The sequence below is a fragment of the Electrona antarctica genome (genome assembly GCF_951216825.1).
Source record: "Electrona antarctica genome assembly, chromosome: 1".
Taxonomy (NCBI): Eukaryota; Metazoa; Chordata; class Actinopteri; order Myctophiformes; family Myctophidae; genus Electrona; species Electrona antarctica.
The window spans coordinates 54,717,228-54,744,491 of record NC_136806.1 but is presented as its reverse complement, the minus strand read 5'-3'; the positions used below and the strand labels follow the sequence as shown (position 1 = coordinate 54,744,491).

The following is a 27,264-nucleotide window of genomic DNA, read 5'->3' as shown; positions in this document are numbered from 1 at the left end:
CTTGCGTAGGATCTGCTTAACTTGTCATGTTAACCCTTTTTGTCGGTCGGAAAAGAGGGAGTGGGCGTTGAAAGTTATGAACCCATGAAACGACATCGGAAATCACACCGTGGGTTTTATTTATGTTGTTTACTTCAGAGGGGAAAGTGACGTCTCAGGTCTTTGGACTGTCACTCATAATACGGCGTGTTCTAACGTCGGCCTGTGATCACAGCGGGGGGGGGGGGGGGGGGGGCATGCGGAGGAGTACTATTAGGAGAGATACTTGAGCTGTGTTGTGCACAATTGGATGTGTGTGCATATACAAAATGATGATGTACTTGCTTAAACATAACTGCACATGTGTTTGCTTTGCATGTCATGCTTTAACCCATTCTGGGCGGTAACCCCTTTTGGTGTTTTAAGCATTATGTTATACTTTAACTATTGAAAAATAGCAGATCTACAAGCTCGTAGCGCGGCACCGAGTGCCGCGCTACGAGCTTGTAGGTCTGCTGTTTTTGAAAAATCGTGAAAATGTGGCGCAAATCTTTGAAAATATTTTGATCTCAAATCTTTGCTTCTGGAAGGTCCCTGGAACAACATATTTTCAGATGGGGGGGGGGGGGGGGGGGGGGGGTCGGCGGCAAAATACATATATTTGTGGGGGGTCCTTGACATGAAACTGTTTGAGTTTTTCAGAAAACTGTCGGGATTTTAAACTTTTTGTAGAATCGTAGAATCGTTCCCAGGTCTAAATGGGTTAAGAGGGTTATTCAAATTTTGACATTTTCATTAGATACTGTAAATGTAAATCTCTGTGCATGAGTGTCTGTAGTTCCCATATCTGGAGAACTGGGCGCATGCATCACAGACAACCCGAGGGTCTGTGGTGTCCGGTGTCCAGTGGTTGTCCAGAACCACCACTCTGCTCCGATATGCCCATATTTATCCATGTATTTGTTCTTTTGTAATCGATTAGTTTGATTAACTTTTGTCCCCCCCTATCATTGATGATATATATGTCCAATTCCAGGAAGATAATTTGGAGTTAGTAAGCCATGCACCGTGTCTAACTGTAGCACGGGGCAATACTGTACCATCGCCTATAACGGGCCTACTGTATTCAGATGGACAGAGACAACACTATTAATCAAAGTAATCAGTTCACTACTATTTAATACTCTCATAAATTAAAATTCAATTCAGTCTTTTCCCCTGAAACATTTCACAAATAGCAGATATATACAAGCTCACAGCGCGTCACGTCACTGCAAGCTTGTACATACATCTGCTATTTTTGGAAAATCTTGAACGTTTGTGAAGGCCTTCGTAGAATCGGCATTTGAATTAGATTTTTTTTCCCGCATTGATATGAATATTATACATATCATATAAAAATGGCAAAACTAATAGATAGTTACAGCACTACAACCCTGCTGAACGTGGCTTCTCTAGCTATTGTGGGTTTGTTTATGTTTTTTTCCTTTTTTTTTTACCAGCACATACAGACTAACTTTGAAGTGTCATTGTTATTCCAGTCCAGCCCCTGAGGGAGACACAATAAAAAAAAAAAGGGAAAAGCGCAACCCTGGATTCAATTTATAATCTGTCAGCCAGGCTGTGTGTCCATAGCAAACTAGGCTCAGCACTTCAGCACATTACACACACCAAGCTGCATCATATGAACACGTTAGCCGACACAATTCAATGCGTCTCCGTGGCTGAGCGCAAAACGCACTATATGAGCGTATATTCAGTGGATACAGGACTGTTTTGCAGTCTCGGTGTGGGAGCAGAAGACTGGAGTACAAGTAGCGATATCGCAATGTAGAAATACTTTGGGGAGACTAGTTCACTCCAAAGAAATGATAAATTAGTATACTCACCCCATGGAGACTTGAATTCATGGTTATGTGTTGTGTCATATTCCTAACTCCTAAGCCCATAATTTGATTTCAGAATCATAGGCCGTCATGTTATTGGAGAATAATTATTATTGATTAACCCCATTTTGGGGCGGGAACCCCTGTTGGTGTTTCAAGCATTATGTTATGCTTTAGCTATTGAAAAATAGCAGATCTACAAGCTCATAGCGCGCCACTGAGTGGCGCGCTATGAGCTTGTAGATCTGCTATTTTTGAAAAATCGTTAAAACATAGGTTTTTCAGAAAAATGTTAGGATTTAGAAGCCTTTTTTTTAATCGACCTCAGTCCAAAATGGGTTAACCACTATAACCACACGATATTGTCATATTTTAGGGTATTTGAAAATAAGACGCGTTGTGAGCTTGTATGCTATTTTCCACTATTTTGAAGCTATGATTCCCTGCTTTCATATGACATGAAAAAACGAAAATTCAAAAAAATCCAATGGCAGTCCCTCAGTCAAATTTAGTCACAATAAGCATGCAGACACCCGTGCACATGTAAACACCCACAAACACGTGTGTGTGGGGGCGCGCGGACACGCACACACACATTTACTCACACACTGTACATACAGTACAGTACAGTACAGTACAGTACTGTACTGTACTGTACTGTACTGTACTGTACTGTACTGTACTGTACTGTACTGTACAGTACTGTACAGTACTGTACTGTACTGTACTGTACTGTATGTACAGTGTGTGAGTAAATAAATGCACTGTACATAAACGTACATGTAAAAGTACAAATCAAACTTTACAGCACTGGAAGACAGTCTCTTGCCATTACGTCGGAACATTATTCAGGTTAAGCAGCACACGTTAAAGTTGACAAATTGTGTTTTTATCCCCGACGAATAACTACGCAACCTTTAAAAAGTATGTGCATTCTCTCTTAGCTGCTGGGGCTGCCGTTCCTCTTTCTCTTTTATAGCTGGCGCTTTGATGTCGGTTTGTGTTTTTTCTTCTGTGTCATCTGTGTTTTGCTGCACAAACATAGATGTGCCATCCTTGCGAGACCGTGATTTGAATTTCAATGGACAGTAACTGCTCCCTGACAGAGTCTTTATTTTAAGGACTCTGTCAGCACACAACTACATTTTATGTGGTGCGCCGGGCCACTTTGATAAGAAATCAAAGTGTGTGCGTGCGTGTGTACGTACGTGCGTGCGTGCGTGCGTGCGTGCGTGCGTGCGTGCGTGCGTGCGTGCGTGCGTGCTTTTGATCAAATCAGAGATGTGTGTCTGGACCACAATTTGATTTGTTGTGGGTGGGGAGGAAAGTCATGCCTCTGCTTTTGATATCGCCCCCTCTGGTCATTCAGTGGCATCACCGGTGGGGATATATTATATGTTTTATCCTTCCTTCTGGTCGGAAATAATTAAATGCATGTACAGTTGGGTGCCACCGATATTGTCCCTTATCATTTGACCCATTTAGGCCTGACCATTTAAAAAAATCCTTCTAAATCCTCCATATTTTCACGATTTTTTAAAAATAGCAGACCTACAAGCTCGTAGCGCGCCACTCGGTGGCGCGCTATGAGCTTGTAGATCTGCTATTTTTCAATAGCTAAATTATAACATAATGTTTAAAACACCAAAAGGGGTTCCCGCCCAAAATGGTTTAACTGTCCTTTTGCACAGATCACGCAAACCTCAGCAAAAAGAAAAGGACAATATCGATGGCCTCCAACTGTAGCATTTACTTTTGGGAAAAATGTAGAGCGTCTCATGCGTTTGATATTTTATATAAATATATGCGTATACTTAAGTTAACCCTGGTGTCCATATTTTTGGGCACATTGTCATAATTGGTCAGTTATTTTCAGATACTGGGTGGGCACTTCAGGAGAGACTAGTATACCCATATCAAATATAATGGAGCACTTACCTGGTCACCCCTGCAAAACAATACGACACGTGCAGACCAGTCGAGTGTTCCAGGAGGACATTATTTGAGTAGTCTCTCCTGAAGAGCCCGGGTATTATTTTTTCCTCTCTATTGCAAGTTGTCCCTGTTCAACAGGCTGTTCAACAGGACTTCTCTTTACTTAACAGTAGATATACTTTTCAAGAATAGCAGATTCCACATTGCTCACGACGTACTGTGATGAAAAGCATTGTGAGCTTGTAGATTTGTCATAATAAAAGAAGTATCATGATGTAGGCTTTGTAGGACTTAAGTGGTTAACCCATTTTGGGGTGGGAACCCCTTTTGGTGTTTTAAACATTATGTTATAATTTAGCTATTGAAAAATAGCAGATCTACAAGCTCATAGCGCGCCACCGAGTGGCGCGCTACGAGCTTGTAGATCTGCTATTTTTGAAAAATCGTTAAAATGTGGCGCAAATCATTGAATATATATTTCAGAGCGAACATTTTTAACTAAAATATTTGCTTAAGGGGGGGTCCCTGGAACTACATATTTTGAGATGGGTGGTCCGTGGCCCAATAGAGATAATTCTGGGGGTCCTTGACATGAAAAAAGGTTGAGCACAACGGACATAGAAACATAGGTTTCATTATTTATTTAATTTTAGGATTTAGAAGCCTCTTTTTTTTTAAATCGACCTCAGTCCAAAATGTGGTTAATACAATGTTGCCCCTCTGTTTTTTGTTTTTTTTAATAAAAAATCCTAAGCTGAACATTGCAGAGATTTGGACTCACATGTTCTCCTCTCCTATGATGCACACAGCGGAGAGGATCTTGAGGATCTCCGTCATCATGTTGGCCTGTTTGGGGTCGATGGCCTGAGCCAGCAGCAACAGGCTCCGTTCATTCTCCAGGATCCTTTGTAGTCCATACTGCGAGGAAGAAAAAAGAAAAAAAAAAAGACAAAAGCAATTCCATTGGGTATGAATTAATGAGAGCATTTGCATTCATGGATACATTTTACTTCAAGTAAAAAAATAAAAAAAAAAGAGGAAAAAAAAAAAATTATACAAAAAACACTAATGCAAGTTATAGTTAGCCCTAATTCTCTTTTAACCCATTTTGGGCGGGAACCCCTTTTGGTGTTTTAATCATTATGTTATAATTTAGCTATTGGAAAATAGCAGATCTACAAGCTCGTAGCGCGCCACCGAGTGGCGCGCTACGAGCTTGTAGGTCTGCTATTTTTGAAAAATCGTGAAAATGTGGCGCAAATTTGGAATATATATTATTTTTTCAGAACTTTGCTTGTGGGGGGTCCCTGGAACAACATATTTTCATATGGGGGTCGGTGGCCAATTACATTTTTGGGGTCCTTGACATGAAATATTGAGCACCACTGATACAGAAACGAATGAGTTATTTACTTATTTCAGAAAACTGTCAGAATTTAGAAGACATTTTTTAAAATGTCGACGTCAGGCCTAAATGGGTTAAGGAGGGACAATGAGGCCATGGGAATGGAGACGATGATGAATTAATCCAATTCAGGACAGGGCTATAGGGACAAATACTTATAGTCTCCGCTAGCTTTAAATCTCTGCACGATGCAATCGCTGGCTAGAGAGATGACCACGTGTGGGGATTGGTGGAGAAGGGGTATAGAAACATCAATAGTTCATCTATCCTGGAAACGTGTGCTACTTTTTGAGAAATGAGCCAGCCATTCCCAAAAAAAGAATAATTAAAAGAGAGGGGACGATGGGCTTAAAATGGTAAATTAGCTTCCCTTTACTGTCCCATTACCACACTTGTCAAGAGCCCTGCACATTCCATGGCAACCTGCACACACTTAAATACCGAGTGTTAATTGAATCCAGAGTGTGTAAAAAAACGGATGCGTCCATCTTTTACTCTCAGTGTTAAACTTGACTGTGTACTTCCATCTATGATGACCTTTTAACCACTTAAATCCTATATACGTAATTGGCCAGTGTCCCTCAGGGGGGGTTGAAGGAAAACGTATTACACTTCTAAAAATCTTTAAAAGTGATTTGAGGCAAGAACTCACCCCAAGAATCTCTACAACCTGACCAACCTGAATTATTTACCGATCATTCCAATAGGTTCCTATACAAGGACGGCCGGACGGGCCTTGTTGTACTCCCGTTCACATACAAACCTTATTGTTCATGAAGGCCTTCAGGCACTGGATCAATTTGTGCTGGTTCTTCTTATCGATGCTCTCCTGTCTGCAAAGCAGAGCAATAAAACACAGGCGGTGGAGATCAGGCCATTACGGAACATAATCCAGTGTGTGTGTAAAAGGGGATATTGAGGGAGAGGAAGGCGGGCGGGAGGGAGGGAGAGGAGGGCGGGCGGGAGGGGAGATCACTCACTGTTTCTTCTCCAGCAGCTTCTCCAGAGCGTCCAGCAGAAGGCCCAGACCCTCATGGCCGAAGTTGTTCACCCAGCTAGAGGGAAAGATCCACACAAAAAGGACATGATATTAGTCAATATCCACATTATCCATGTGTGTCGATTACAGCTGGGATGTTACAGGTTTTCTTCCCAGACTAAATCAATCGCATTGTGTATGACGGGCAAAAACCACACAGCATTTCTTCATTAATTGAGGAGGGGGCGCACATATGCAGCTGTGGGCTAGCGGGAGACTAAACGCTACTACAGTTCAAATCACATTCAAACGCTATCCGTTTACCGGCAAATGAACACCCATCCATCTTAGCTTAGTGTTCCTGTGGCCCCCGCAGTTGCATCCAGCCCCCCCTCACCCCCACCCCCCCTAGTGAGCTGCTGTAGTCCTGTGCCAAAAGATTAAGCAATGCGAGAAAGATAACACTGTAATCGATAATGGATTTCGAGAGATAATTGGCTATAAACCACATCGTATCAGGAGACAGCAAATGATCCAGTGCAGATGAGCCAGTTTGTCTGTGGTGCTGCTGCGAGGAGGAGGAGGAGGGGGAAGGCGAGAGGCGCGTGGGAGGGAACGGCCTGATCACAGGCACATTATATCATTAGCATTACTTGTTTTCGGGCGCCCGACTGTCAATAATACAAAATGCATGGAGCAATTTGCGCCATTAAATGGCCATAAGTCAATGATTTATCCCGCCTTTTTGACAATGATGCGACACAATAATGGTGTGCATATTAAAGTCATTTGTATTGACTGTGTGAGTTGGAGGAGACCCTCCATTAGGACTGTGCCAGCCCTGAGGCAACTGTGTGGAGTTGAGGTGAGGTATTTCTCTGATCCGTGATCAAATTAGCGAGCATTAATACAAATACACACCAGCCAGCGTCGTCATTATTCAGAATTCATTAGAAGACCCACTTTGCAACTTATTAGCATTCACTGTACAGCAGAATAATGTTCCGATTTGTTAATCAACACAACGGGATAATATTGCAAATTTGTCTGTTAGTCTTTTTTCCCCGTATGGCTTCTACACACTGTCATTGATCCCTTTCAAGTGGAACAGATACACAGTATGATTAGGTCCAGATATAAATTAATATAAACATACAAACTAACAGTCAAACAAACGACTGACACGGTAATAAAGATTCACATCTACATGTTGAAAGTAAGGACTAGAAAGCAACAAATGAGAGACCGGGACAACAGAATGGAAGAGAAAGTGACATGGTTGAGGGAACGCGGTACACACAGACTCCACAGTCTTTGTTCATGCTCCCTCCCTAGTCATGGCAGAAAGAAATGTCATTCCTGTTGTGCGAGAGCAGGAAATGGAACCAATATTTGTCAAGAGGCACCCCTGTAATTACACAGCGCCGCGTTTGTAATAAGATTCAGAGGAGATTGTATGGATCACGCGCCGTGTCTGCAACAAGGTGTGTGCATGAGATGTGCTGCGAGGCCACAGCGCTGCTCATCGATAGATGGACAGACCTTTGGACAGCTTAGACCTAATCCACAGCCTGTCTTGATCTGTTGTCTGTGCATGGCCAGCAACTACAATATTTAACTATTTGTAACTCCTGGTGTCCCTATTTTAAGCATATCAGTATACGCGGAAAGAGTTGCAATATCCAATCTACAAGCTCACTATATAGGCATCGCCACGTGATGTGTTGTTAGCTATTTTTGGAATAGGGCTTGAACCTCTTATACCCTATATACTGGATCAAAGTCCCCCCCCGCCTTTTCACCCTCTACACCAAATCTCTTTTCAACCCATTGGGCTCCATCTTGCGCCACCCTTATCCCTTAACTTATTTGCCATTTTTTGCGATCTACATCTACACGTTGTGAGCTTGTAGATCAGCTATTTGAACTATATATTTTAAATAGCAAAAAATGCAAATAAGTTTAGGGATAAGGGTTAACACTTTAATTGCCCGGGGTTATTTAATCCATTACATTATAGCGCCCATTCGATTTATAAACACAGACGCCTTTTCCGGACGGACCGGCGGAAGTTGTTGATGTGTGTGTAGCAGCTAACAATAGCCACACCACTCTAGAGTCGATCGACAACAACGGGAGACAAGAATAAATCTATCGAGACTAGCGACTGGACCGCAGAGCGCCGTCTAACTCAGGCTCTTTTTTCATAAAAAGACGGGATGATTTAGATCGCGAGTTATGAACGTTTTAAGATTTTCATTTTCATCAGCTAAACAGGGGAGGGAGTTTTTCGATGACGTCTCACTCTTGCGCGTCACAGAGGATTGCCCAGCAGGCGCGCCTGGGCTATTGAGCCATGTGATCCGTTCTCATATCAATAATCTTCGTCTTTTGGACAATACTTCGTCCTGGGAGTCGGGCGTTACTAATAGAAAGGACAAAGTACTTCGTCCTGGGCGATGGGAGTGTTAAGGGGTGGCGCAAGATATAGCCCATTGTGAGCTTGTATTGGCAATTTTTGAGTGGTGTAAACCACTCCTATTGAGTGGTGTAAACCACTCCTACAACTGGCTTTTGTGTGCATAAAAAAATGACCATGGTTGCTATGTTCAAAATAATTTCTGACGTAATTAAATCACACCCGGGTGAACTGGATGACCGTAGCAACCGTGGTCATTTTCTCTGCGCAGAAACAGCCAGTTGTGAAATCACATCCGGGTGTGATTTCATTACGTCAGATCAGAGCTGATCAGGCTACATAATACCTTACCTTATTTCATTACGTCAGACATTACGTCAGACCACAGCTGATCATGCTATATAAAACCTTACACCACTCAGTTCACACGGGTGTGATTTTTAAAGAATGTTTGCCGTACAAAAATAATCGCCAGTAGCCAGAACTTTCACCCCTTTTCTCTCCCCAATGTCGTTGTTTTGCCAATTAATTCCTCTCACTGCTTGCCACGGTGAGGAGCCCCCTCCGGGAGGACGTAGCGCTTCCATCCAACTCATCCCATTCAATATTCCCCTCTAAACAGCCGTCGCCCCTTTGGAGTATGTGCAGTGACAAGCGTGGCTTCCCTCCCCCCGAACACAGGTGGTGGAGGCACTTCGCCCCGGCGGCACACAAACAAACGCCCATGTTTGCCTATCTTCACCCACCCCAGTGTTGATTTCGTCGACTAAGACGAAAAATGTCCGTCGACTACCTTTTTTCACTCACGAAAACTAAAATGGAAACTAAATGAAAACTAAGCTATGATGACTAAAACTAAGACGAAATAATAAATATACTGACAATTTCGTCAACAAATTAAAACTAGACTAAAATGTCAGGAAGGGACCAGTGGACAAGAGATCCAGTATAAGTCATTTTACACTTGGTCGCATGCTGAAAATAGCAGATCTACAAGCCCACAATGCGTCGCAGTGCGTCGCAGCACATTTTAGTCGACAAAAACTAGACTAAACACTAAAACATTACAGGTGACTAAAACTAAAAGAAAATGTTTCAAGACACAATGACTAAAAAACTAAAATAGAAATTTGCTGCCAAAAACAACACTGGTTCACCCATTATGGCATGCCCAGAATACATGCAGAGGGACGTTAGAGCTCGTGTTCAGCTTTGTTCTCCTTTGGAAGGAGAGTGGCAACATTTGCACCATAGAGGTGGCAAAACGAATGGTCCCTTCCTGCTCATTCTAAACCCATTTTGGGCGGGAACCCCTTTTGGTGTTTTAAGCATTATGTTATGCTTTAGCTATTGAAAAATAGCAGATCTACAAGCTCGTAGCGCGCCACTCGGTGGCGCGCTACGAGCTTGTAGGTCTGCTATTTTTGAAAAGTCGTGAAAATGTAGTGCAAATCTTTGAATATATTCTTTCAGAGCGAACGTTTTTATGTCAAATCTTTGCTTCTGGGGAGGTCCCTGGAACAACATATATTTTCAGATGGGGGTCAGCATTAAAAAAATTCTAGGGGTCCTTGACATTAAATAATTTGAGAACCACTGATACAGAACATAAGGTTTTTCAGAAAACTGTCAGGATTTAGAAGAAATGTGTAGAATCGTTCCCAGGTCAAAATGGGTTAACGCAGGACCTTAGGGTACTTGTCCCACCGTGCATCAGCAGTGCAGCCCCTTGAGATACGACCGGCCCCTCATTATCAACCACCTCTCCTAGACGTATAACTGTACAGTAGGCATGCATCCAAGGATTTCATTAACTTGTGAGAGAAAGAACTTGTTCATGTAATATGGATGGTTATAATCCTCCAGTTAAGTGCCAACCAAATTGTGTTACTTTCCACAATCATGTATATTCCGCGGGCGGAAAATGAAAAATTCATGGTCTGTCTTAGCGAGGCAATTTTTAAACGAGTATTATTTCTGCTGGTTTTGATGCAATTATGCTTCAGTTATGTTAAGTGCTACAAAACGTAACATGTGTATAGGATCGTTTTTTTCTTCCAACGGTCTAGTCCGCAAGCATGTTTTCATGTCATGAACACACATGTCGGGTCGATGATGTGCTGATGCTTATGTGTGTCACGCTGTCAAGGAGGAATTAACTCTTTAAGACCGTAGGCCGATTCTACAAATGCCTACTAAATCAGTAGTTCTCTCGCTTTCAATATTTATCCAAAAAAATATTTATCTTTTTTATATCCCACGCTAAAATCTAAAATGACACCGGTTCTAATGGGTTAAGGAAGAATCAGACAAATGTCTTTATTTTGTTGACCTAAAAACATCCTTCTTTGCCGCAGGCTCAGTGTACACAGAATGTGAATGTGATAAGTCAAGGTATTACAGAGTAATTAAACAAGAGCTTAAACAAAACGGCAGCATGTGGCACTTCAATCGCCACATTAGACACAGTGTATTTATTTGGTGTGCTTCTGCATGGCATGCCCCCTCTGGGGGACACACACTTTTGTATGCATTTCACCAAAGTCTGACAGAGCAAACTGGGCAAAGGCACATTCCTGGTGAGGCAGGTGAGGGTTCTGTGTCTTGCTCTAAGACGGTGTTTCTCAAATGGCGGTACATGTACCCCCTAGGGGTACACAGAGGTACTACTGGTGGTGAGGGATAGTGTGGAGGGGGGAAAATAACAGCACAGACAGATACAGAGATCTCCATGTGGGACACAGACAGTTAAAATGGGTGGTATTGCATACTAGATCTCCATAGTATGGGCACAAAAGGGACAGACGGATAGTTAACCCATTTTGACCTGAGATCAGATTCTAAAAATGTCTTCTACATCCTGACAGTTTTCTGAAAAAGCTATGTTTCTATGTCATTTTTCAAAAATAGCAGACCTACAAGCTCGTAGCGCGCCACTCGGTGGCATCCTTCGCCACTCGGTGGCGCGCTATGAGCTTGTAGATCTGCTATTTTTCAATAGCTAAAAGCATAACATAATGCTAACACCAAAAGGGGTTCCCGCCCAAAATGGCAACGGGTATTATTAGGTTCCCAAGTTGCATCGTTCCCAAGTAGGCCGGTGGCCGACGGGCACGTACGTACAGGTCTAGTAATAACAAATTCAACAAATTCGAGCTTGTGGATGTGCTACTCTTGTCTTTGTAGGACCCTGTAGTATGTAGTAACACAACGAGCTTGTGGATGTGCTACTTTGTAGGACTCTGTAGTATGTAGTAACACAACGAGCTTGTCTTTGTAGGACTCTGTAGTATGTAGTAACACAACGAGCTGTCTTTGTAGGACCCTGTAGTATGTAGTAACACAACAAGCTGTCTTTGTAGGACCCTGTAGTATGTAGTAACACAACGAGCTTGTCTTTGTAGGACCCTGTAGTATGTAGTAACACAACAAGCTTGTCTTTGTAGGACTCTGTAGTATGTAGTAACACAACGAGCTGTCTTTGTAGGACTCTGTAGTATGTAGTAACACAACGAGCTTGTCTTTGTAGGACTCTGTAGTATGTAGTAACACAACGAGCTTGTCTTTGTAGGACTCTGTAGTATGTAGTAACACAACGAGCTTGTCTTTGTAGGACTCTGTAGTATGTAGTAACACAACGAGCTTGTCTTTGTAGGACTCTGTAGTATGTAGTAACACAACGAGCTTGTCTTTGTAGGACTCTGTAGTATGTAGTAACACAACGAGCTTGTCTTTGTAGGACCCTGTAGTATGTAGTAACACAACGAGCTTGTCTTTGTAGGACTCTGTAGTATGTAGTAACACAACGAGCTGTCTTTGTAGGACTCTGTAGTATGTAGTAACACAACGAGCTTGTCTTTGTAGGACTCTGTAGTATGTAGTAACACAACGAGCTTGTCTTTGTAGGACTCTGTAGTATGTAGTAACACAACGAGCTTGTCTTTGTAGGACTCTGTAGTATGTAGTAACACAACGAGCTTGTCTTTGTAGGACTCTGTAGTATGTAGTAACACAACGAGCTGTCTTTGTAGGACTCTGTAGTATGTAGTAACACAACGAGCTTGTCTTTGTAGGACCCTGTAGTATGTAGTAACACAACGAGCTTGTCTTTGTAGGACTCTGTAGTATGTAGTAACACAACGAGCTTGTCTTTGTAGGACTCTGTAGTATGTAGTAACACAACGAGCTTGTCTTTGTAGGACCCTGTAGTATGTAGTAACACAACAAGCTGTCTTTGTAGGACCCTGTAGTATGTAGTAACACAACGAGCTGTCTTTGTAGGACTCTGTAGTATGTAGTAACACAACGAGCTTGTCTTTGTAGGACCCTGTAGTATGTAGTAACACAACGAGCTTGTCTTTGTAGGACCCTGTAGTATGTAGTAACACAACGAGCTTGTCTTTGTAGGACTCTGTAGTATGTAGTAACACAACGAGCTGTCTTTGTAGGACCCTGTAGTATGTAGTAACACAACGAGCTGTCTTTGTAGGACCCTGTAGTATGTAGTAACACAACGAGCTTGTCTTTGTAGGACCCTGTAGTATGTAGTAACACAACGAGCTTGTCTTTGTAGGACCCTGTAGTATGTAGTAACACAACAAGCTGTCTTTGTAGGACCCTGTAGTATGTAGTAACACAACGAGCTTGTCTTTGTAGGACTCTGTAGTATGTAGTAACACAACGAGCTTGTCTTTGTAGGACTCTGTAGTATGTAGTAACACAACGAGCTTGTCTTTGTAGGACCCTGTAGTATGTAGTAACACAACGAGCTGTCTTTGTAGGACCCTGTAGTATGTAGTAACACAACGAGCTTGAATACAGAGATAGGTGGTTTCTGCCTGACAGCGATGATTACGTTTAGCTATGGTTTTTCTCTCACAGTTCTTTAAGCAAAATGTTATAGTCGGGTAAATTGGAGCTTCTCGTATTCAGAAATCAGGGAAAGGGCGTATACTGAAGGCAAAAAAAGTAAGTTTGAGAAACCACTGCTCTAGCCCACTCTGGGCGGGAACCCCTTTTGGTGTTTTAACTAAAAGGTGGCCTTACACTAGCCGATTTCTTTCAATCTGAAATCTGATAGCACCACACACTACAGGATAATCGGAGCGGGGGCAGAGCAAATATCAAACATTCTTGATGTTGATCGGGGCCGATCCCGATCGCGCTTTGAGCGGTCGGGCACCCCCCCCGAGCGTCAAAAATGCCCGATTATCGGCTAGTGTAAGGCCACCTTAAGCATTATGTTATACTTTAGCTATTGAAAAATAGCAGATCTACAAGCTCGTAGCGCGCCACTCGAGCTTGTAGGTCTGCTATTTTTGAAAAAATCGTGAAAATGCTGCACACATCTTTGAATAATATATATATTCTTTCAGAAGACGTCGGGCCTCAACAGGCTAGGGACGTGCAAACAGTTATACATCACAGAGACAAGAACACGAAGCATTTGGAAAACAGGAAGTGTTGAAGAGCACAGCGAGTTGATCAGATTCCCGCAGACACAGTTTGGCAACAAACTGTCAGTTACAGCATGAAGACAAGAGCCTCTTGGTGTGCATCAGCGGCTGCAGGAACTGACTCACTCCACTCCTCCAGTATACGGATAAGGCTGACACATCGTCAATCCGTTCTGTCTGACTGATATAGCGGGGCGCCGCCGTGTGTGTTGCGTTGGCTCTTGTGTTGTGTGCGCGATGATTTCAAGCCAAAGACCATTTAGGTGATCTGTATAATCGAAAAGCGCCTTTTGCGAGAGCAATATAGTTTATATTATATTACATTAACCCATTTTGGGGCGGGAACCCCATTTGGTGTTGTAAACATTATGTTGTGTTATGATTTAGCTATTGAAAAATAGCAGATCTACAAGCTCAAGCACAAATGTGCCTCAAATCTTTCAGACAATTGTCATGATTTAGATTTTTTTTTAAATTTCGACGTCAGGCCTGAATGGGTTAAAAGCAAAGCCAATGTCGCACTCTGCCACGGCTGGCCCAATCAGTGCTACTTCATTCTACGTGTTGGCTTGCTGCTCGGTGAGAAATGGTGTTCAACTGCAACCAAGCACCCTTATTCCCCCCCCCCCCCCCCCCCCATGTTACTTTAGCCTATTGGGACTATCATTCCCATGATACTCTGTGGAATACAAGGTGCATATTGGACCATTAAAACCCTTTCAGCGCCAGCATTTATTGAAACATTAGGATCTAATTCACGCCAGCATTTTTTTCCAGTCGAGCTCTTATTTTGAAAAGCCACAGTTCCAGTCTACCGGAAGTAGATTACCCTAGGACGCTCAACGGAGCCGAGACAGGCCTCGTTTACAATATGAATCCAAACCGGGGGCACTGGAACGCTCCACATCGCCGGCTCTGTGCCGTCAAAGAAACACTGTTTTGACCAAAATGCCATCTGGGACAAGGAATAGGACATACAGGCGATTGAAAGAAACGGATAGAATGGATTATTATGGCGACGACGATCTACGATGGACGATCCAGTGCTGCGCTAACAACATAGATAGCTAACCGGCTAACGTAAGTAGCATTATGGCTCGATCGATCGAATGCACTATAAAAGTGCAATTGCCATTAATCAACGGCAATGGCGCTGAAAGTATTAACATACATAAAGTAACGATGATGATTCAATGTTTTGTCCTTGAAGTACAAATAATAAAGCAATAACTTTATAGTGTCCTTTATAGTGTTTGTTCTGTTTTGTCCACATGTACTGTAGTTTGCAAGGCTATGCCCTTCCCAACATTTCCCCCTACAGCCACAAAAGCAGAGGTCACCACAACACGCGGGCAGAGGTCACCACAACACGCGGGCAGAGGTCACCACAACACGCAACGTCACACGCCAAGTGTGCGACTCCACCTAGGATAAAGTGCAAGACACAGGAGAGGTGACTGTGACCCTTCCCAGGGTCAACGGTTGGTTTCACCAGAGGGGACCGTTTTCCTGTTGAGCAACACGATCAAGCTCGAATAAGAGTTGTAACTCTAAATACATTTTCAATTAGAGCAGGCTAAATACAGGCTATGCAGGCTTTGTTACAGGTTGTGGCCCTTCTGCTGTGTGTTGTTTTATGATAAAAATTGTTCATGAAAAGGCTTATCTTACCATACTGTATATAGGTCATGCGGTAGCATGAACACTGTCTGGTTTCTCCCTTTAACCCATACTGTACGGGAACCCCTTTTGGTGTTTTAAGCATTCTGTTATACTTTAGCTATTGAAAAATAGCAGATCTACAAGCTCATAGCGCGCCACCGAGTGGCGCGCTACGAGCTTGTAGGTCTGCTATTTTTTTTAAAGTCGTGAAAAAGGGTCCGCAAATCTTTGAATATATATTTCAAAGGGAACATACAATATTGGCTTCTGGGGGGGTCCCTGGAACAACATATTTTGAGATGGGGGTTCCGTGACTCCGTGGCCCAATAGAGATAATTCTGGGGGTCCTTGACATGAAAAAGGTTGAGCACCACTGACATATAGAAACATGGGTTTTTCAGAAAAATGTTAGGATTTAGAAGCCTTTTTTTTTATCGACCTCAGTCCAAAACGGGTTAAAAGGTTGATAATGCCGACTGCTTTCACATTATCTGACCCCCCCCTGTGTGTGCCAGTGGCCCACAGGCATCAAAGTGTATTGTACCATATTACGAAGCAAGAATTCAAAAGGTCAAAAGTGGGCAACCGAGGGGAACTCTAATTGTGGTATAGCAACATGCATCGAGTCTTCATAGAGACAGTGTTAATGAGAATACAGGAGGAGCAGGGGTTTAACCCGTTTTGGGCGGGAACTATACTTTACGTAGCTATTGAAAAATAGCAGATCTACAAGCTCATAGCGCAGCACCGAGTGCCGTGCTACGAGCTTGTAGGTCTGCTATTTTTGAAAAAATCGTGAAAATGTGGCGCAAATCTTTGATTATTATATTCTTTCACTGTGAGCGTTTTTAACTCAAATCTTTGCTTCTGGGAGGTCCTTGAAACAACATATTTTCAGATGGGGGTCAGAGGCCAATTACATATCATTTTTGGGGGTCCTTGATATGAAATATTGAGCACCACTGATATAGAAACATGAGTTTTTTCAGAAAATTGTCATGATTTAGAAGACTTATTTTATTTCGACATCAGGCCTAAATGGTTTAACAAAACGCAAAGGTCAGGATAATTCAACGCACAGTGCCCGGTCTGACCATGAACCTGAAGAAGCCGAAGAGGACGAGTGATGAAGAAAGGTTTAATTAGTGTGAATTTAAATAAATTAAGAGTCAAATGGAACACACTTTTGAATAGCACCATTGTGTAGTTTGACCACCATAAATGGTTAGCAATGACTTTCCATTGTCTACTGTATGTCTGATAACTACACTAAGATGCAGCCATTAATCCATTTTGGGGCGGGAACCCCTTCTGGTGTTAGCATTATGTTATGCTTTAGCTATTGAAAAATAGCAGATCTACAAGCTCAAGCAAAAATAGAACAAGTGAATGGAAGATAGGACAGCTGACTCAGCTGAGAGCATATACTGTAACTGATTCATATTTTTGAGGGGCGCTAGCTCCTCCTAAATACAGGTTTAATGTTTGTTTTTAGTTCACTGATTGTTTTAAAAACGGCATTAACCCATTCAGGCCTGACGTCGAAATTTAAAAAAAATGTTTTCACATTTTAACGATTTTTCAAAAATAGCAGACCTACTAGCTCATAGTGCGCCACTCGGTGGCGCGCCATGAGCTTGTAGATCTGCTATTTTTCAATAGCTAAATTATAACATGTTTAAAACACCAAAAGGGGTTCCTGCCCAGAATGGGTTAACAATAAAGAGAATTTAATGTTTGTTTTGTCACCATTTGTTTTAATCACCTAATCATAACCATTGAATAAAGTAACACGATGATGTTGTAAGATGATGAGAGCGCCCCTCACTTCACACGGGTGTGATTTTTTTAATACAATATCATAGGATGATGTTCTATGGAAACAGTAAAACTGTCTCTGCTCCTGTCCTGTGTCTGTCACTGTTGGAGGGACCACGGCAATACAGTTGCGACTCTGTGCCTAAGCGTGGACTGTCCCGTTTTATATTGTTGCAAACCAAGGTTTTAGGATTCTGTTGCAAGTTGCGAATCATTGATGTAGACTTGGCGTAATCCATTGAGACCTGGAACGCATCCATGTCACGTTAGCGTTTTAAACATTATGTTATAATTTAGCTATTGAAAAATAGCAGATCTACAAGCTCATAGCGCGCCACCGAGTGGCGCGCTATGAACTTGTAGATCTGCTATTTTTTTTAAATCGTTAAAATGTGCCTAAAATCTTTCAGAAAATTGTCATTATTTAGAAGACTTTTTTTTTTAAATTTCGACGTCAGGCCTGAATGGCTTAAAGATTGAGAATTTTCTTGCCCAATAGAGGGTATGCACATGCATACAGTGAATGGCAGATCGAGTGGCAACGGGAATTTAATGTTGTTTAAAGTAATTTAATGCAATCAGATATGACTTTTCTGTTTGGATGTATGGGCTGTCAAGGCCAGAAAGTAGGTTTTTGCCACTCAGAAGGCATTCCTGCATAACTTCCAGTTATGATGATGATGTCACGCGCATACCCTCTATTATAGGACATCTTTACAAATGAAGTATTGCACGTTATGACTTTGCTCCGTTTTCACTCAAACATAAATAAGCACATATTTAAGCAACTTTAACGACAACTAAATACATTGCTTTCTCTGTACAGCACTGCAGCTCTCAACATCTAAAGAAAACAAAAAATCAGACCCGTCTGAAGTGAGTGGTGCTGTACTGTACTGTACTGTACTGTACTGTACTGTACTGTACTGTACTGTACTGTACTGTACTGTACTGTACTGTACTGTACTGTACTAGCCCTACTCCCTGGCATGTGTGTGTCTGTGTGTTAGGCTGTGCAACAGTGACACTTGGTGGTGAACAAAGGCTGTAACACTATTTTCGTGCTCGGACACATTTTCGTGCTCGGACCCAGGGACACACACACACACACACACACACAGCTGTCTATAGGAGTGGTTGCACCACTCAAAAAAAAAAGCATTACACAGTCTTGTCAGGTATCCATCGTGGACTCCTGACAAGAAAGATGCGGGAACTGGAAGACCAGCAATAGTTCATTGCCTTTTTCCTTTACCAAAAGATCAAGGGAGTGGGCATCAATATGATCAATATAGATAATACTATAGTAGCATCTGGTAGAGCTGGTGGTGCACCGGGTTGAATGCCTCAGACCAATGATCCACATTAACACATTTTGAGCGGGAACCCCTTTTGGTGGTTACATACATTGTTATAATTTAGCTATTGAAAAATAGCAGATCTACAAGCTCATAGCGCGCCACCGAGTGCCGCGCTATGAACTTGTAGGCCTGCTATTTTTGAAAAATCGTTAAAATGTGCCTCAAATCTTTCCGAAAATTGTCATGATTTAGAAAACTTTTTCCTTTTTTTTTTAAATTTCGACGTGCAGGCCTGAATGGGTTAACCTCCCCAGCTCACAGCAACAACAGGAGTAGCACTACAGATATTGGATTTCAGAGAGCGGAACAGGGGCTAAAGCTGGTCGCACACACGCCGAGGACAATATTCCTGGTGTCAGCAGGCTGTGAATGTGATTGCCGGTGTTGCTCCGAGCATTTGCGGAGAGAGAGAGAGTCGCGCGGCAGTCAAAAGCAGCGCTTGGCACCTCTAATGGTATTTGAGTCTCAGCAGGATGCCAGAACTTGGCCCTAACAAAGACTGCACATCAGGCCTGCTACATAGATGAATGCTCCACTTTTCCTCAGGTGGAACTAAAGGTTGCTGAGCTGAGCTGAGCTCTGCGCGTGCACGTACGTGTGTGTGTGTGTGTGTGTGTGTGTGTGTGTGTGTGTGTGTGTGTGTGTGTGTGTGTGTGTGTGTGTGTGGCGCGCACGCATTGAGGGTGTTAACCCATTTTGGGCGGGAACCCCTTTTGGTGTTAGCATTATGTTATGCTTTAGCTATTGAAAAATAGCAGATCTACAAGCTCATAGCGCGCCACCGAGTGGCGCGCTACGAGCTTGTAGGTCTGCTATTTTTGAAGAATCGTGAAAAGTGACATGAAAGTGTTTGAGAACGACTGACATAGAAAAACATCGCTTTTTCAAGAAAACAGTCAGGATTTAGAAGACATTTGCAGAATCGTTCCCAGGTCGAAATGGGTTAATAAAAAAACTATAAAATTGCTGAGGTCAGCAGGGTGTTTGTGTGCGTCTGTGCAGGGAGGGGAAAAAGCAACAGAGAAACCGCAGTTTCAACATCAGGATTTAAATCAAGTGGACCGGGAGGAGACAGTGGATGTCTTGACGCGCTCCCCAGACACATCTAAATGAGCCCCCCGTCGAGTACAGAATAGTCCTGGAAATTATAATTATCTGCTGAGCAAAACTATAAAGGCTGTGCAAAAACATCCCCGATTGCCGGGGAGTGGCGGAGGGTAGCCGGCGCGGAACTGCCAGAGTCCTGATTGATCCGGCCGATTAATTGAACGACGGGGTATCGAGCTGTTCTGCGCCGCGGCGCGGACACGGAGAGGGCTCATCAGGTGCGATGTGCAGTATCTACAGAGACCCCCCCCCCCCCCTCCACCCCCCCCGTGGCACTCGCTGTTCATATCACTGGAGCGGAAAGGAAATAGTACTGGGTATCCTACTCTTTCCGAGCGAGGAAAGTTATGAATTCATATGACCCTGGGTGGAAAAATGCATGCCCACGTTGCTGATGCAACTGATACACAAGACGGCCATCACTGTCAACTCCACCATACAGTATTCATTTTTAGTTTCTGTATAAATATGAAACAATAAAAATACCAACCTGACTCTCCCGCTAGCTCCCGAATAGCTAACCCTGTGAATCTACCGTTATATTTAGCCGGGGCCTGTTCCAAGTCCACGTGTCCTTGCAGAAGTCATAATTGATTGCGACCGTAGGCCGCAGTTTACTATGAAAACCTGTCAGTTACGCCTAACCTGTCAGTCAGTCCGTCCGTCAGTCACACCTTGTGACATGTTCCATATATAGCCAACTCATCAAACCCTGTACTGCATGCGTGCGTGCGTCACTGCGTGCGTCACTGCGTGCGTAAATGAATAGTACCCTATTGTATTATACTACACAGAGGCAGATATGCAAGCTCAAACTTGTACAGAAGATACTACTTTTGATACTATTGAATTTGAATCCAACAGTTTTGGACACCTGGCAGTATACTGTAGGCCATGTAAGTGTAAACAGATAAGATACATACAGTGTATATATACATTTATACATATCAAGTATACATTATCAACAGTGGATGTATGAGGCATAATATGAATGAATATCTACAGTCTCTCAACAGTCAATGTAAGCCACACAGTATCAATATACAGCATATGAAATCACTGCTAACCCCAGCTCACATCCCAGGTCAAACCACCAAGCTACACCCTGGCACCACATGCCTTGACAGGAGCTTTGTCCACTATGCAATAACAATACGGAACAGCCTCCCCCCTGCTGCTATTGGAGACATTCCAGTACATTAGGCAGCGTTCTGCCTTTAGGAAGATATATATATATATATATATATATATATATATATATATATATATATATATATATTAAAGCGAACATTTTAACTAAAATCTTTGCTTCTTCTGGGGGTCCATGGAACAAAATATTTTGACACGCGGTGGATATAATTTTGGGGGTCCTTGACATGAAAAAGCTTCAGAACCACTGGTATAGCAACATACGCTTTTTTAAGGATTAGAAGATATTTTTTAGAATCGGCCTACAGGTCTTAATGGGTTAAACAATATGGTAAAATGAAGTGCTCTCTCTTCTGTGTGAGCCATTTTGCGGCAAAAAAAATGAAAAAATAAATAAATAAAAAAAGATGTTCAAAATGGTGAATACATTGACTGCATACAAATCTAATCTGAATATCAACTTGGGGCTGAATTTGCATCCATACATACTAAGGATGCATCATGTGTTTAAACTGTGTTATCAAACTCGGATGCGGGCGTGATACGGTGCCACCGTAGGGTCTAATAATAGATGTATGTGTCTTTGAGAAAGGGAGATTTGCATACCAGAAAAACATGTTAAAATTATGTATGCACTTTTTGAGCAAGGCATAATATAACATTTTACGGCACCATATGGTATATGCAAATAAATTGGAATTAATGGAATGTTGTCTGACAAGGATAAGTACGTATAGCAAATGGACTACTCTGTCAAAAGATTGCCCAAAGCTAGTTTCCAATGTTTGGCTTCGTCCAAACCACTACTGACTTAGGCAAAATAACAAATATCAGGAAACGTGAAGTGAAATTAAAATTAATTGACCAGTTTAATGTTCAAAATGGCATTTCTCTCTGATAACTGTACGTGCACGACTACTTTCATCTCAATCAAATCAGACAATTTCTAAATTATGTATGCCTTTGCTCCAGGACCGCAGATATGGCTAAGCTTGGCGGTTAACAGATGGTGTGATAAAATTAAAATACACCCAGCCACTGAGAACACTTTGTCTACCAAAAACCTTTCGCTGCCTCAGAGGATGGTAGCGGGACCGGCAGCACTGAACTCAGTCACGTGTGGGTTGGAAATGGGTTAACCCGTTCTGGGCGGGAACCCCCTTTTGGTGTTTTAACTACGCATTATGTTATACTTTAGCTATTGAAAAATAGCAGATCTACAAGCTCGTAGCGCGCCACCGAGTGGCGCGCTACGAGCTTGTAGGTCTGCTATTTTTGAAAAATCGTAAAAAATGCGGCACAAATCCTTGAATATATATTCTTTCAGAGCGAACGTTTTTTTTATTTCGACGTCGGGCCTAAATGCGTTAATTGGCCTCTTATCTTAGCACACCTACTGTTCGTCCTACTGAGAAACCACTGTCAAGAGAAATGCATCGCAGATCAAACGAGTGGAGTGTGTTGCATGTTTAACATCTAAAACACAGTTTTCAAAAGCAACTGGAGATATAACACGGCTTTGAAATTAATCGTCGGAAAATGGTGCAACATTTGGCTTGAAATAAGACAAAAGCCTCTTAAATGGTGGGATAATATGAACACTGGCTACTAGTGATGCGCGGGCCGGCCCGTTGGTCCCGCGGGTTGTCCCGCGGGGCGGGCGGACGGGCCAAGGTTTTCAGCGCAATTATCGGCGGCGGGCGGGGCGGGCCCCCAACTCCCAAAAAAGGAGGAAAAAAAGCATTCCGGTACCTGCTCTCCTGTCTACTCCTGCTGAAACCATCAGCTTGTTGTTCTGTTGTTTCATCAATGTTTTGCTTATGAAAGGGCGCTTTAGCTCCTGCCTTTTTGACCATTGGAGAAAAGTGCCCTCTCCGTTCTGAGGCTCTGAACCTGACCGTCATCAGCGCAATGAGCACATCTGTACCCAATCTTTCTTAATTGAGCGCGGTGCTGTGCAGGCGTGCACAGTGCGCTGCACACACAGAATTATAGCAGATCTGCAAGCTCACAGCGCGTCGCAGGGGACGCGTTGTGAGCTTGTAGAGCGGCTATTTTGGGTGTGCGCCGGTACCGCCGCCGCGCAACGAAGTTGAAGTAGTCTATACACAATCAAAACTAAAATGAGCACATGAGATTCATTAATTTCGAGCGGAGTACATGTCATGACGGAGTCATGTCACGCATGTGTAAGTGTTATACTGTTCATTTAAATAATTTGTTACGACTCGCACAGGAAAGAGGGATGACGTCACGTCGTCACCTGCAGCTCTCTCTCTCTCTCCAACGAGTGACCTGCTCTGCATGGGTTTTTCATGAGAGTGGGGAGCTCTCTCTCTCAACGCAATTGACTGGACTTGCTGGGTGTTGAAAAGCCGGTCGTTAGGCTACTTTTTGTTTTCGCGGGCCGCGGGGCGGGCTACCATTTCAGACAGAATGGAAACAAATAGCAAAACACAAACCCTGCGACCTGTGGGGTCTATACACCCATAACAGATTATTTTATAATTTTGCCAGACTTCCCTGCCTTATTTCTCCTTGACAAGTGACACAGCAAAGAGAGTTATTCTTCTTCTGACGCCCAGAGGGTGGTTGAGGGTGGTTTGTAATAACACTGGGAGTCTGGAGAGTTGAGTCCCACAGCACAGCACAAAGAAAGAAGGGGGGAAAATTACTCTGGTGGAGAGCTTCAAACCCTGCTTCACTTCTGTCGCTGTGGCAACAGCAACAATTTATTTCATGGCCCCGACAGGTGACGTTTTTTGATATCTCTCTCTCTCTCTCTCACACACACACACACTTCCTTCTGCAACCCTCCTGGAGGAAGTCGGAGCTGGATCGCTGTGCTGGGACAGGGGTTCAATGATTTTTTGGCTGGGGAGGGACCCCCGAAAATGCTTTGGCCATGTCTCGCGACCCCCCCCCCACCAATACAAATAGACCGCTACAATGTCCTTAATAATAGAGAAAATACAATACATCATAAATGAATACTGAAACCAGATATAAATATTAAGGAAAGTTTATGCAGGCACTATGTGTACTATGTAAACTCTAAATTTCCATTTTCCAGCCATTCTGTTGCAAAAAAAAAATATATATATATATTTTTTTTTAAATTTATTTGGGGCCCCCCCAAAATAATTTGGGGACCCCCCGAGGGGTCGTGAAATTACTACTTTTCCATTACCACTCAGAAGGGATGGAAAGAGCTTGACCCACTTGACCCACTAAGTTGAGAGCCTCTACAGGGTACTACATGTGTCCTTGGCTGCAATCACTGCAAGAGCCATGTTCATAGATATACAGGCTAGATCTTCCATTAAGTATGTTGCATAATCATCATAATTGTTGTTCATACATATGTGTATGAATTGATTATTGATTGCATAGGGGCTAAATGGAAACAATACCGCAAGGACTTAGTGTGCCGGGGACCATATATGGTGCCCAGGTCTCGTGACATCATGTGACATCATCAGGGATGAAGATGTGGAGACCCTGATGTCATAGTAAATGCGACCTGCTGTCGCAGTTAAGCCCATATATGGAGTTCCCTGATGTCATCACTATTGGCCAGCAACTCTACATCTGACCTCAAACCCTTAGATCTCCATATATGGATATATTTCAGATCCTTCCCCATCCTTCCTCTTCGATGTCTCCCTTTTGACTGATACCTGTCCATTCAAATTTCGGGCCTGCCCCAAAGTTATTAGTGCAGCCACGCCCGGCAGCCCGGGCGACCTTTTAGGGCGAGGCCGCTTCTCGCCCTCAGGCGTCAAGTAGATTGTCTATTTCCACTATTTTCATATTCTTACGCTATTGTTGAAAGTATGGTATTCTTAAATACATAATTTATTTGTATATTCAGGTTATTTGTCATACCCGCAACTTCAACGCCTAAAAAGTTTAGTTCATTATGTGTGTTATGTTCCACTTCCAACACAATTAAATTGTTAATTGCAATTACTGTGACAATAATCGTCATGTAAAATGTCAACGTTGTGACAGCTCCAATACAGACAGGCTACTAATGGACTGTATAGTGCTTGTTTTCATATTGACCTAAAACATGGCGTAAGAGAATATACCTTGAGGTTGATTGAGGTCATATCGAGCACTGATGAAGTGATACGGGACTCCACTAAGAGACGCCAGGTTTTACAATGTCATATCTCACATCATCAAGTCTGATTTAGCCGCGCAAAGCACCACGCTGAATCACAGCATGCATACAGATGATCAATTATGGATGATTCACGGAGATAGGCAGCCATTTCCATATCAGACGAGACAGGGTTGATACAGTTTCTGGGTGCAATAAAGTATCCGCATGGCAGACAGAGTTGGCACCTGTTATGCTTTAGCTATTGAAAAACAGCAGATCTACAAGCTCATAGCGCGCCACCGAGTGGCGCGCTATGAGCTTGTAGGTCTGCTATTTTTGAAAAATCGAAGAACGACTGACATAGAAACATAGCTTTTTCAGAAAACTGTCAGGATGTAGAAGACATTTTTAGAATCTGATCTCAGGTCAAAATGGGTTAAGTATGTTGCATATTCCATATCAGACAAGACAGAGTTGATACAGTTTCTCGGTGCAATAAAGTATCCTCATGGCAGACAGAGTTGGCACCTCACCGTCTACCTAAAAAAAACTCCCGCTCCGGCGAGATTCATCAGTGCAGTGTTGCCTGATCATTACCAGTGTTGATTTTGTCGACTAAAACTAAGACGAAAAATGTCCGTCGACTACCTTTTTCCACTGACGAAAAAGAAATGGAAACGAAATAAAAACTAAGCTATGATGATTAAAACTAAGACTAAATATATTGACAATTTCGTCAACAAAACTAGACTAAAATGTTAGGAAGGGACTAGTGGACAAGAGATCCATTATAAGTCATTTTACAATCGTTGCATGCTAAAAAATTGCCGATCTACAAGCTCACAACACAGCGCGACGTGTTGTTTCAGCAGGTGTAAAAACAATCAATACGACGGCATCAAGGCCCGCCAAAATACCTTTTAGTCAGTCGACTGAATCAACTGTAGATTTGGTCGACTGAATCATAAAATCTTATGATATTTAGTCGACTGAAACTAGAATAACACTAAAACATTCCGGGTGACTAAAATGTGACTAAAACTAAATGAAAACAATTCAAGAGACTATGGGCCCTATTAAGCAAGACGAAAAACCCATGCGGTAATACAGATTTCGCCCTCGCTCTGCGCCTTTTCGTATTATGGAAGCCGTGGTGAGCGCTCACTCATATGGAATACCACGTTCCTGCATAATTTAGCATTGGGGGAGTGTCCATATGTTAATTATTTTCGCTTTGCGCTATTTGCTATAAAGCCCCTTGACCTAAAAACACTCAGCGCATACCGATTCCGCCTGGGTCTGACCACGTCTTAAAAGCAAAAAGCACTGTTTGATTTTACACTTGAGCGGCTCTGGAGTGTTGCCATGTCTGTTTGCTGTTTATTATAAGCGGCTTCTTTTTCTGCAAAGTTGCTTGTAAATATTGGTAGTTGTGGTTGCTTTTCTTGTTTCTAAAGTGCTTATTTGGGCTTTTCTCCTAATGTTGTTTAAACCAGTGATCCTCACACAGCGACATTCCCATGTCAAGGACCCCCAGATGAATGCATTTGCCCAACTAAGCCAGTGACCCCATGACAGATTTGTGTTTTTAAATGTTTCAATAACATTTTTCAAAAATATTCTTATTGTCACTTTTTTCAAAGATTACTTTTGAAAATAGCAGATCTACCAGCTCACAATGCATCACATTCATTCATTAAAACAATGAACTCTGACTGCAGGGGGATATATATTTATAATGATCATTATAACAATGTGCAAGAAAATATGTAAAAAGAAGGAAGAACTTTATATTTGCGGACAATCAAAATATGCTGGAAATTTGAATGTGGTGTCATTAAAAGGAATCTTGATATGGCAGACTCACTATCTAGAAAATAAAAACATGGCACTTCATTTAAAATAGGTTGTAGACCCCTGTTATATGCGATTCTTTTGGGAGTATGTTTATAGACCTATTTACTTGTTTCTATGAGACATGGCAACAGCGAGCTTTC

General features: G+C 42.5%; 1 protein-coding gene across 1 annotated transcript in view; it reads right to left on the bottom strand.

The window, feature by feature from the left end:
• The window catches only part of diaph2 (diaphanous-related formin 2), a gene marked incomplete at its 3' end in the record, with an annotated part of 255,964 nt that overhangs the window by 62,558 nt on the left and 166,142 nt on the right, over positions 1-27,264 (bottom strand). The window contains exons 8-10 of the mRNA XM_079497475.1: positions 6,186-6,260; positions 5,969-6,038; positions 4,582-4,718 (exon numbers count right to left, since the gene is read on the bottom strand). Coding sequence (XP_079353601.1) covers positions 4,582-4,718; positions 5,969-6,038; positions 6,186-6,260 — 282 coding nt within the window. The remainder of the gene's footprint in view (positions 1-4,581; positions 4,719-5,968; positions 6,039-6,185; positions 6,261-27,264) is intronic.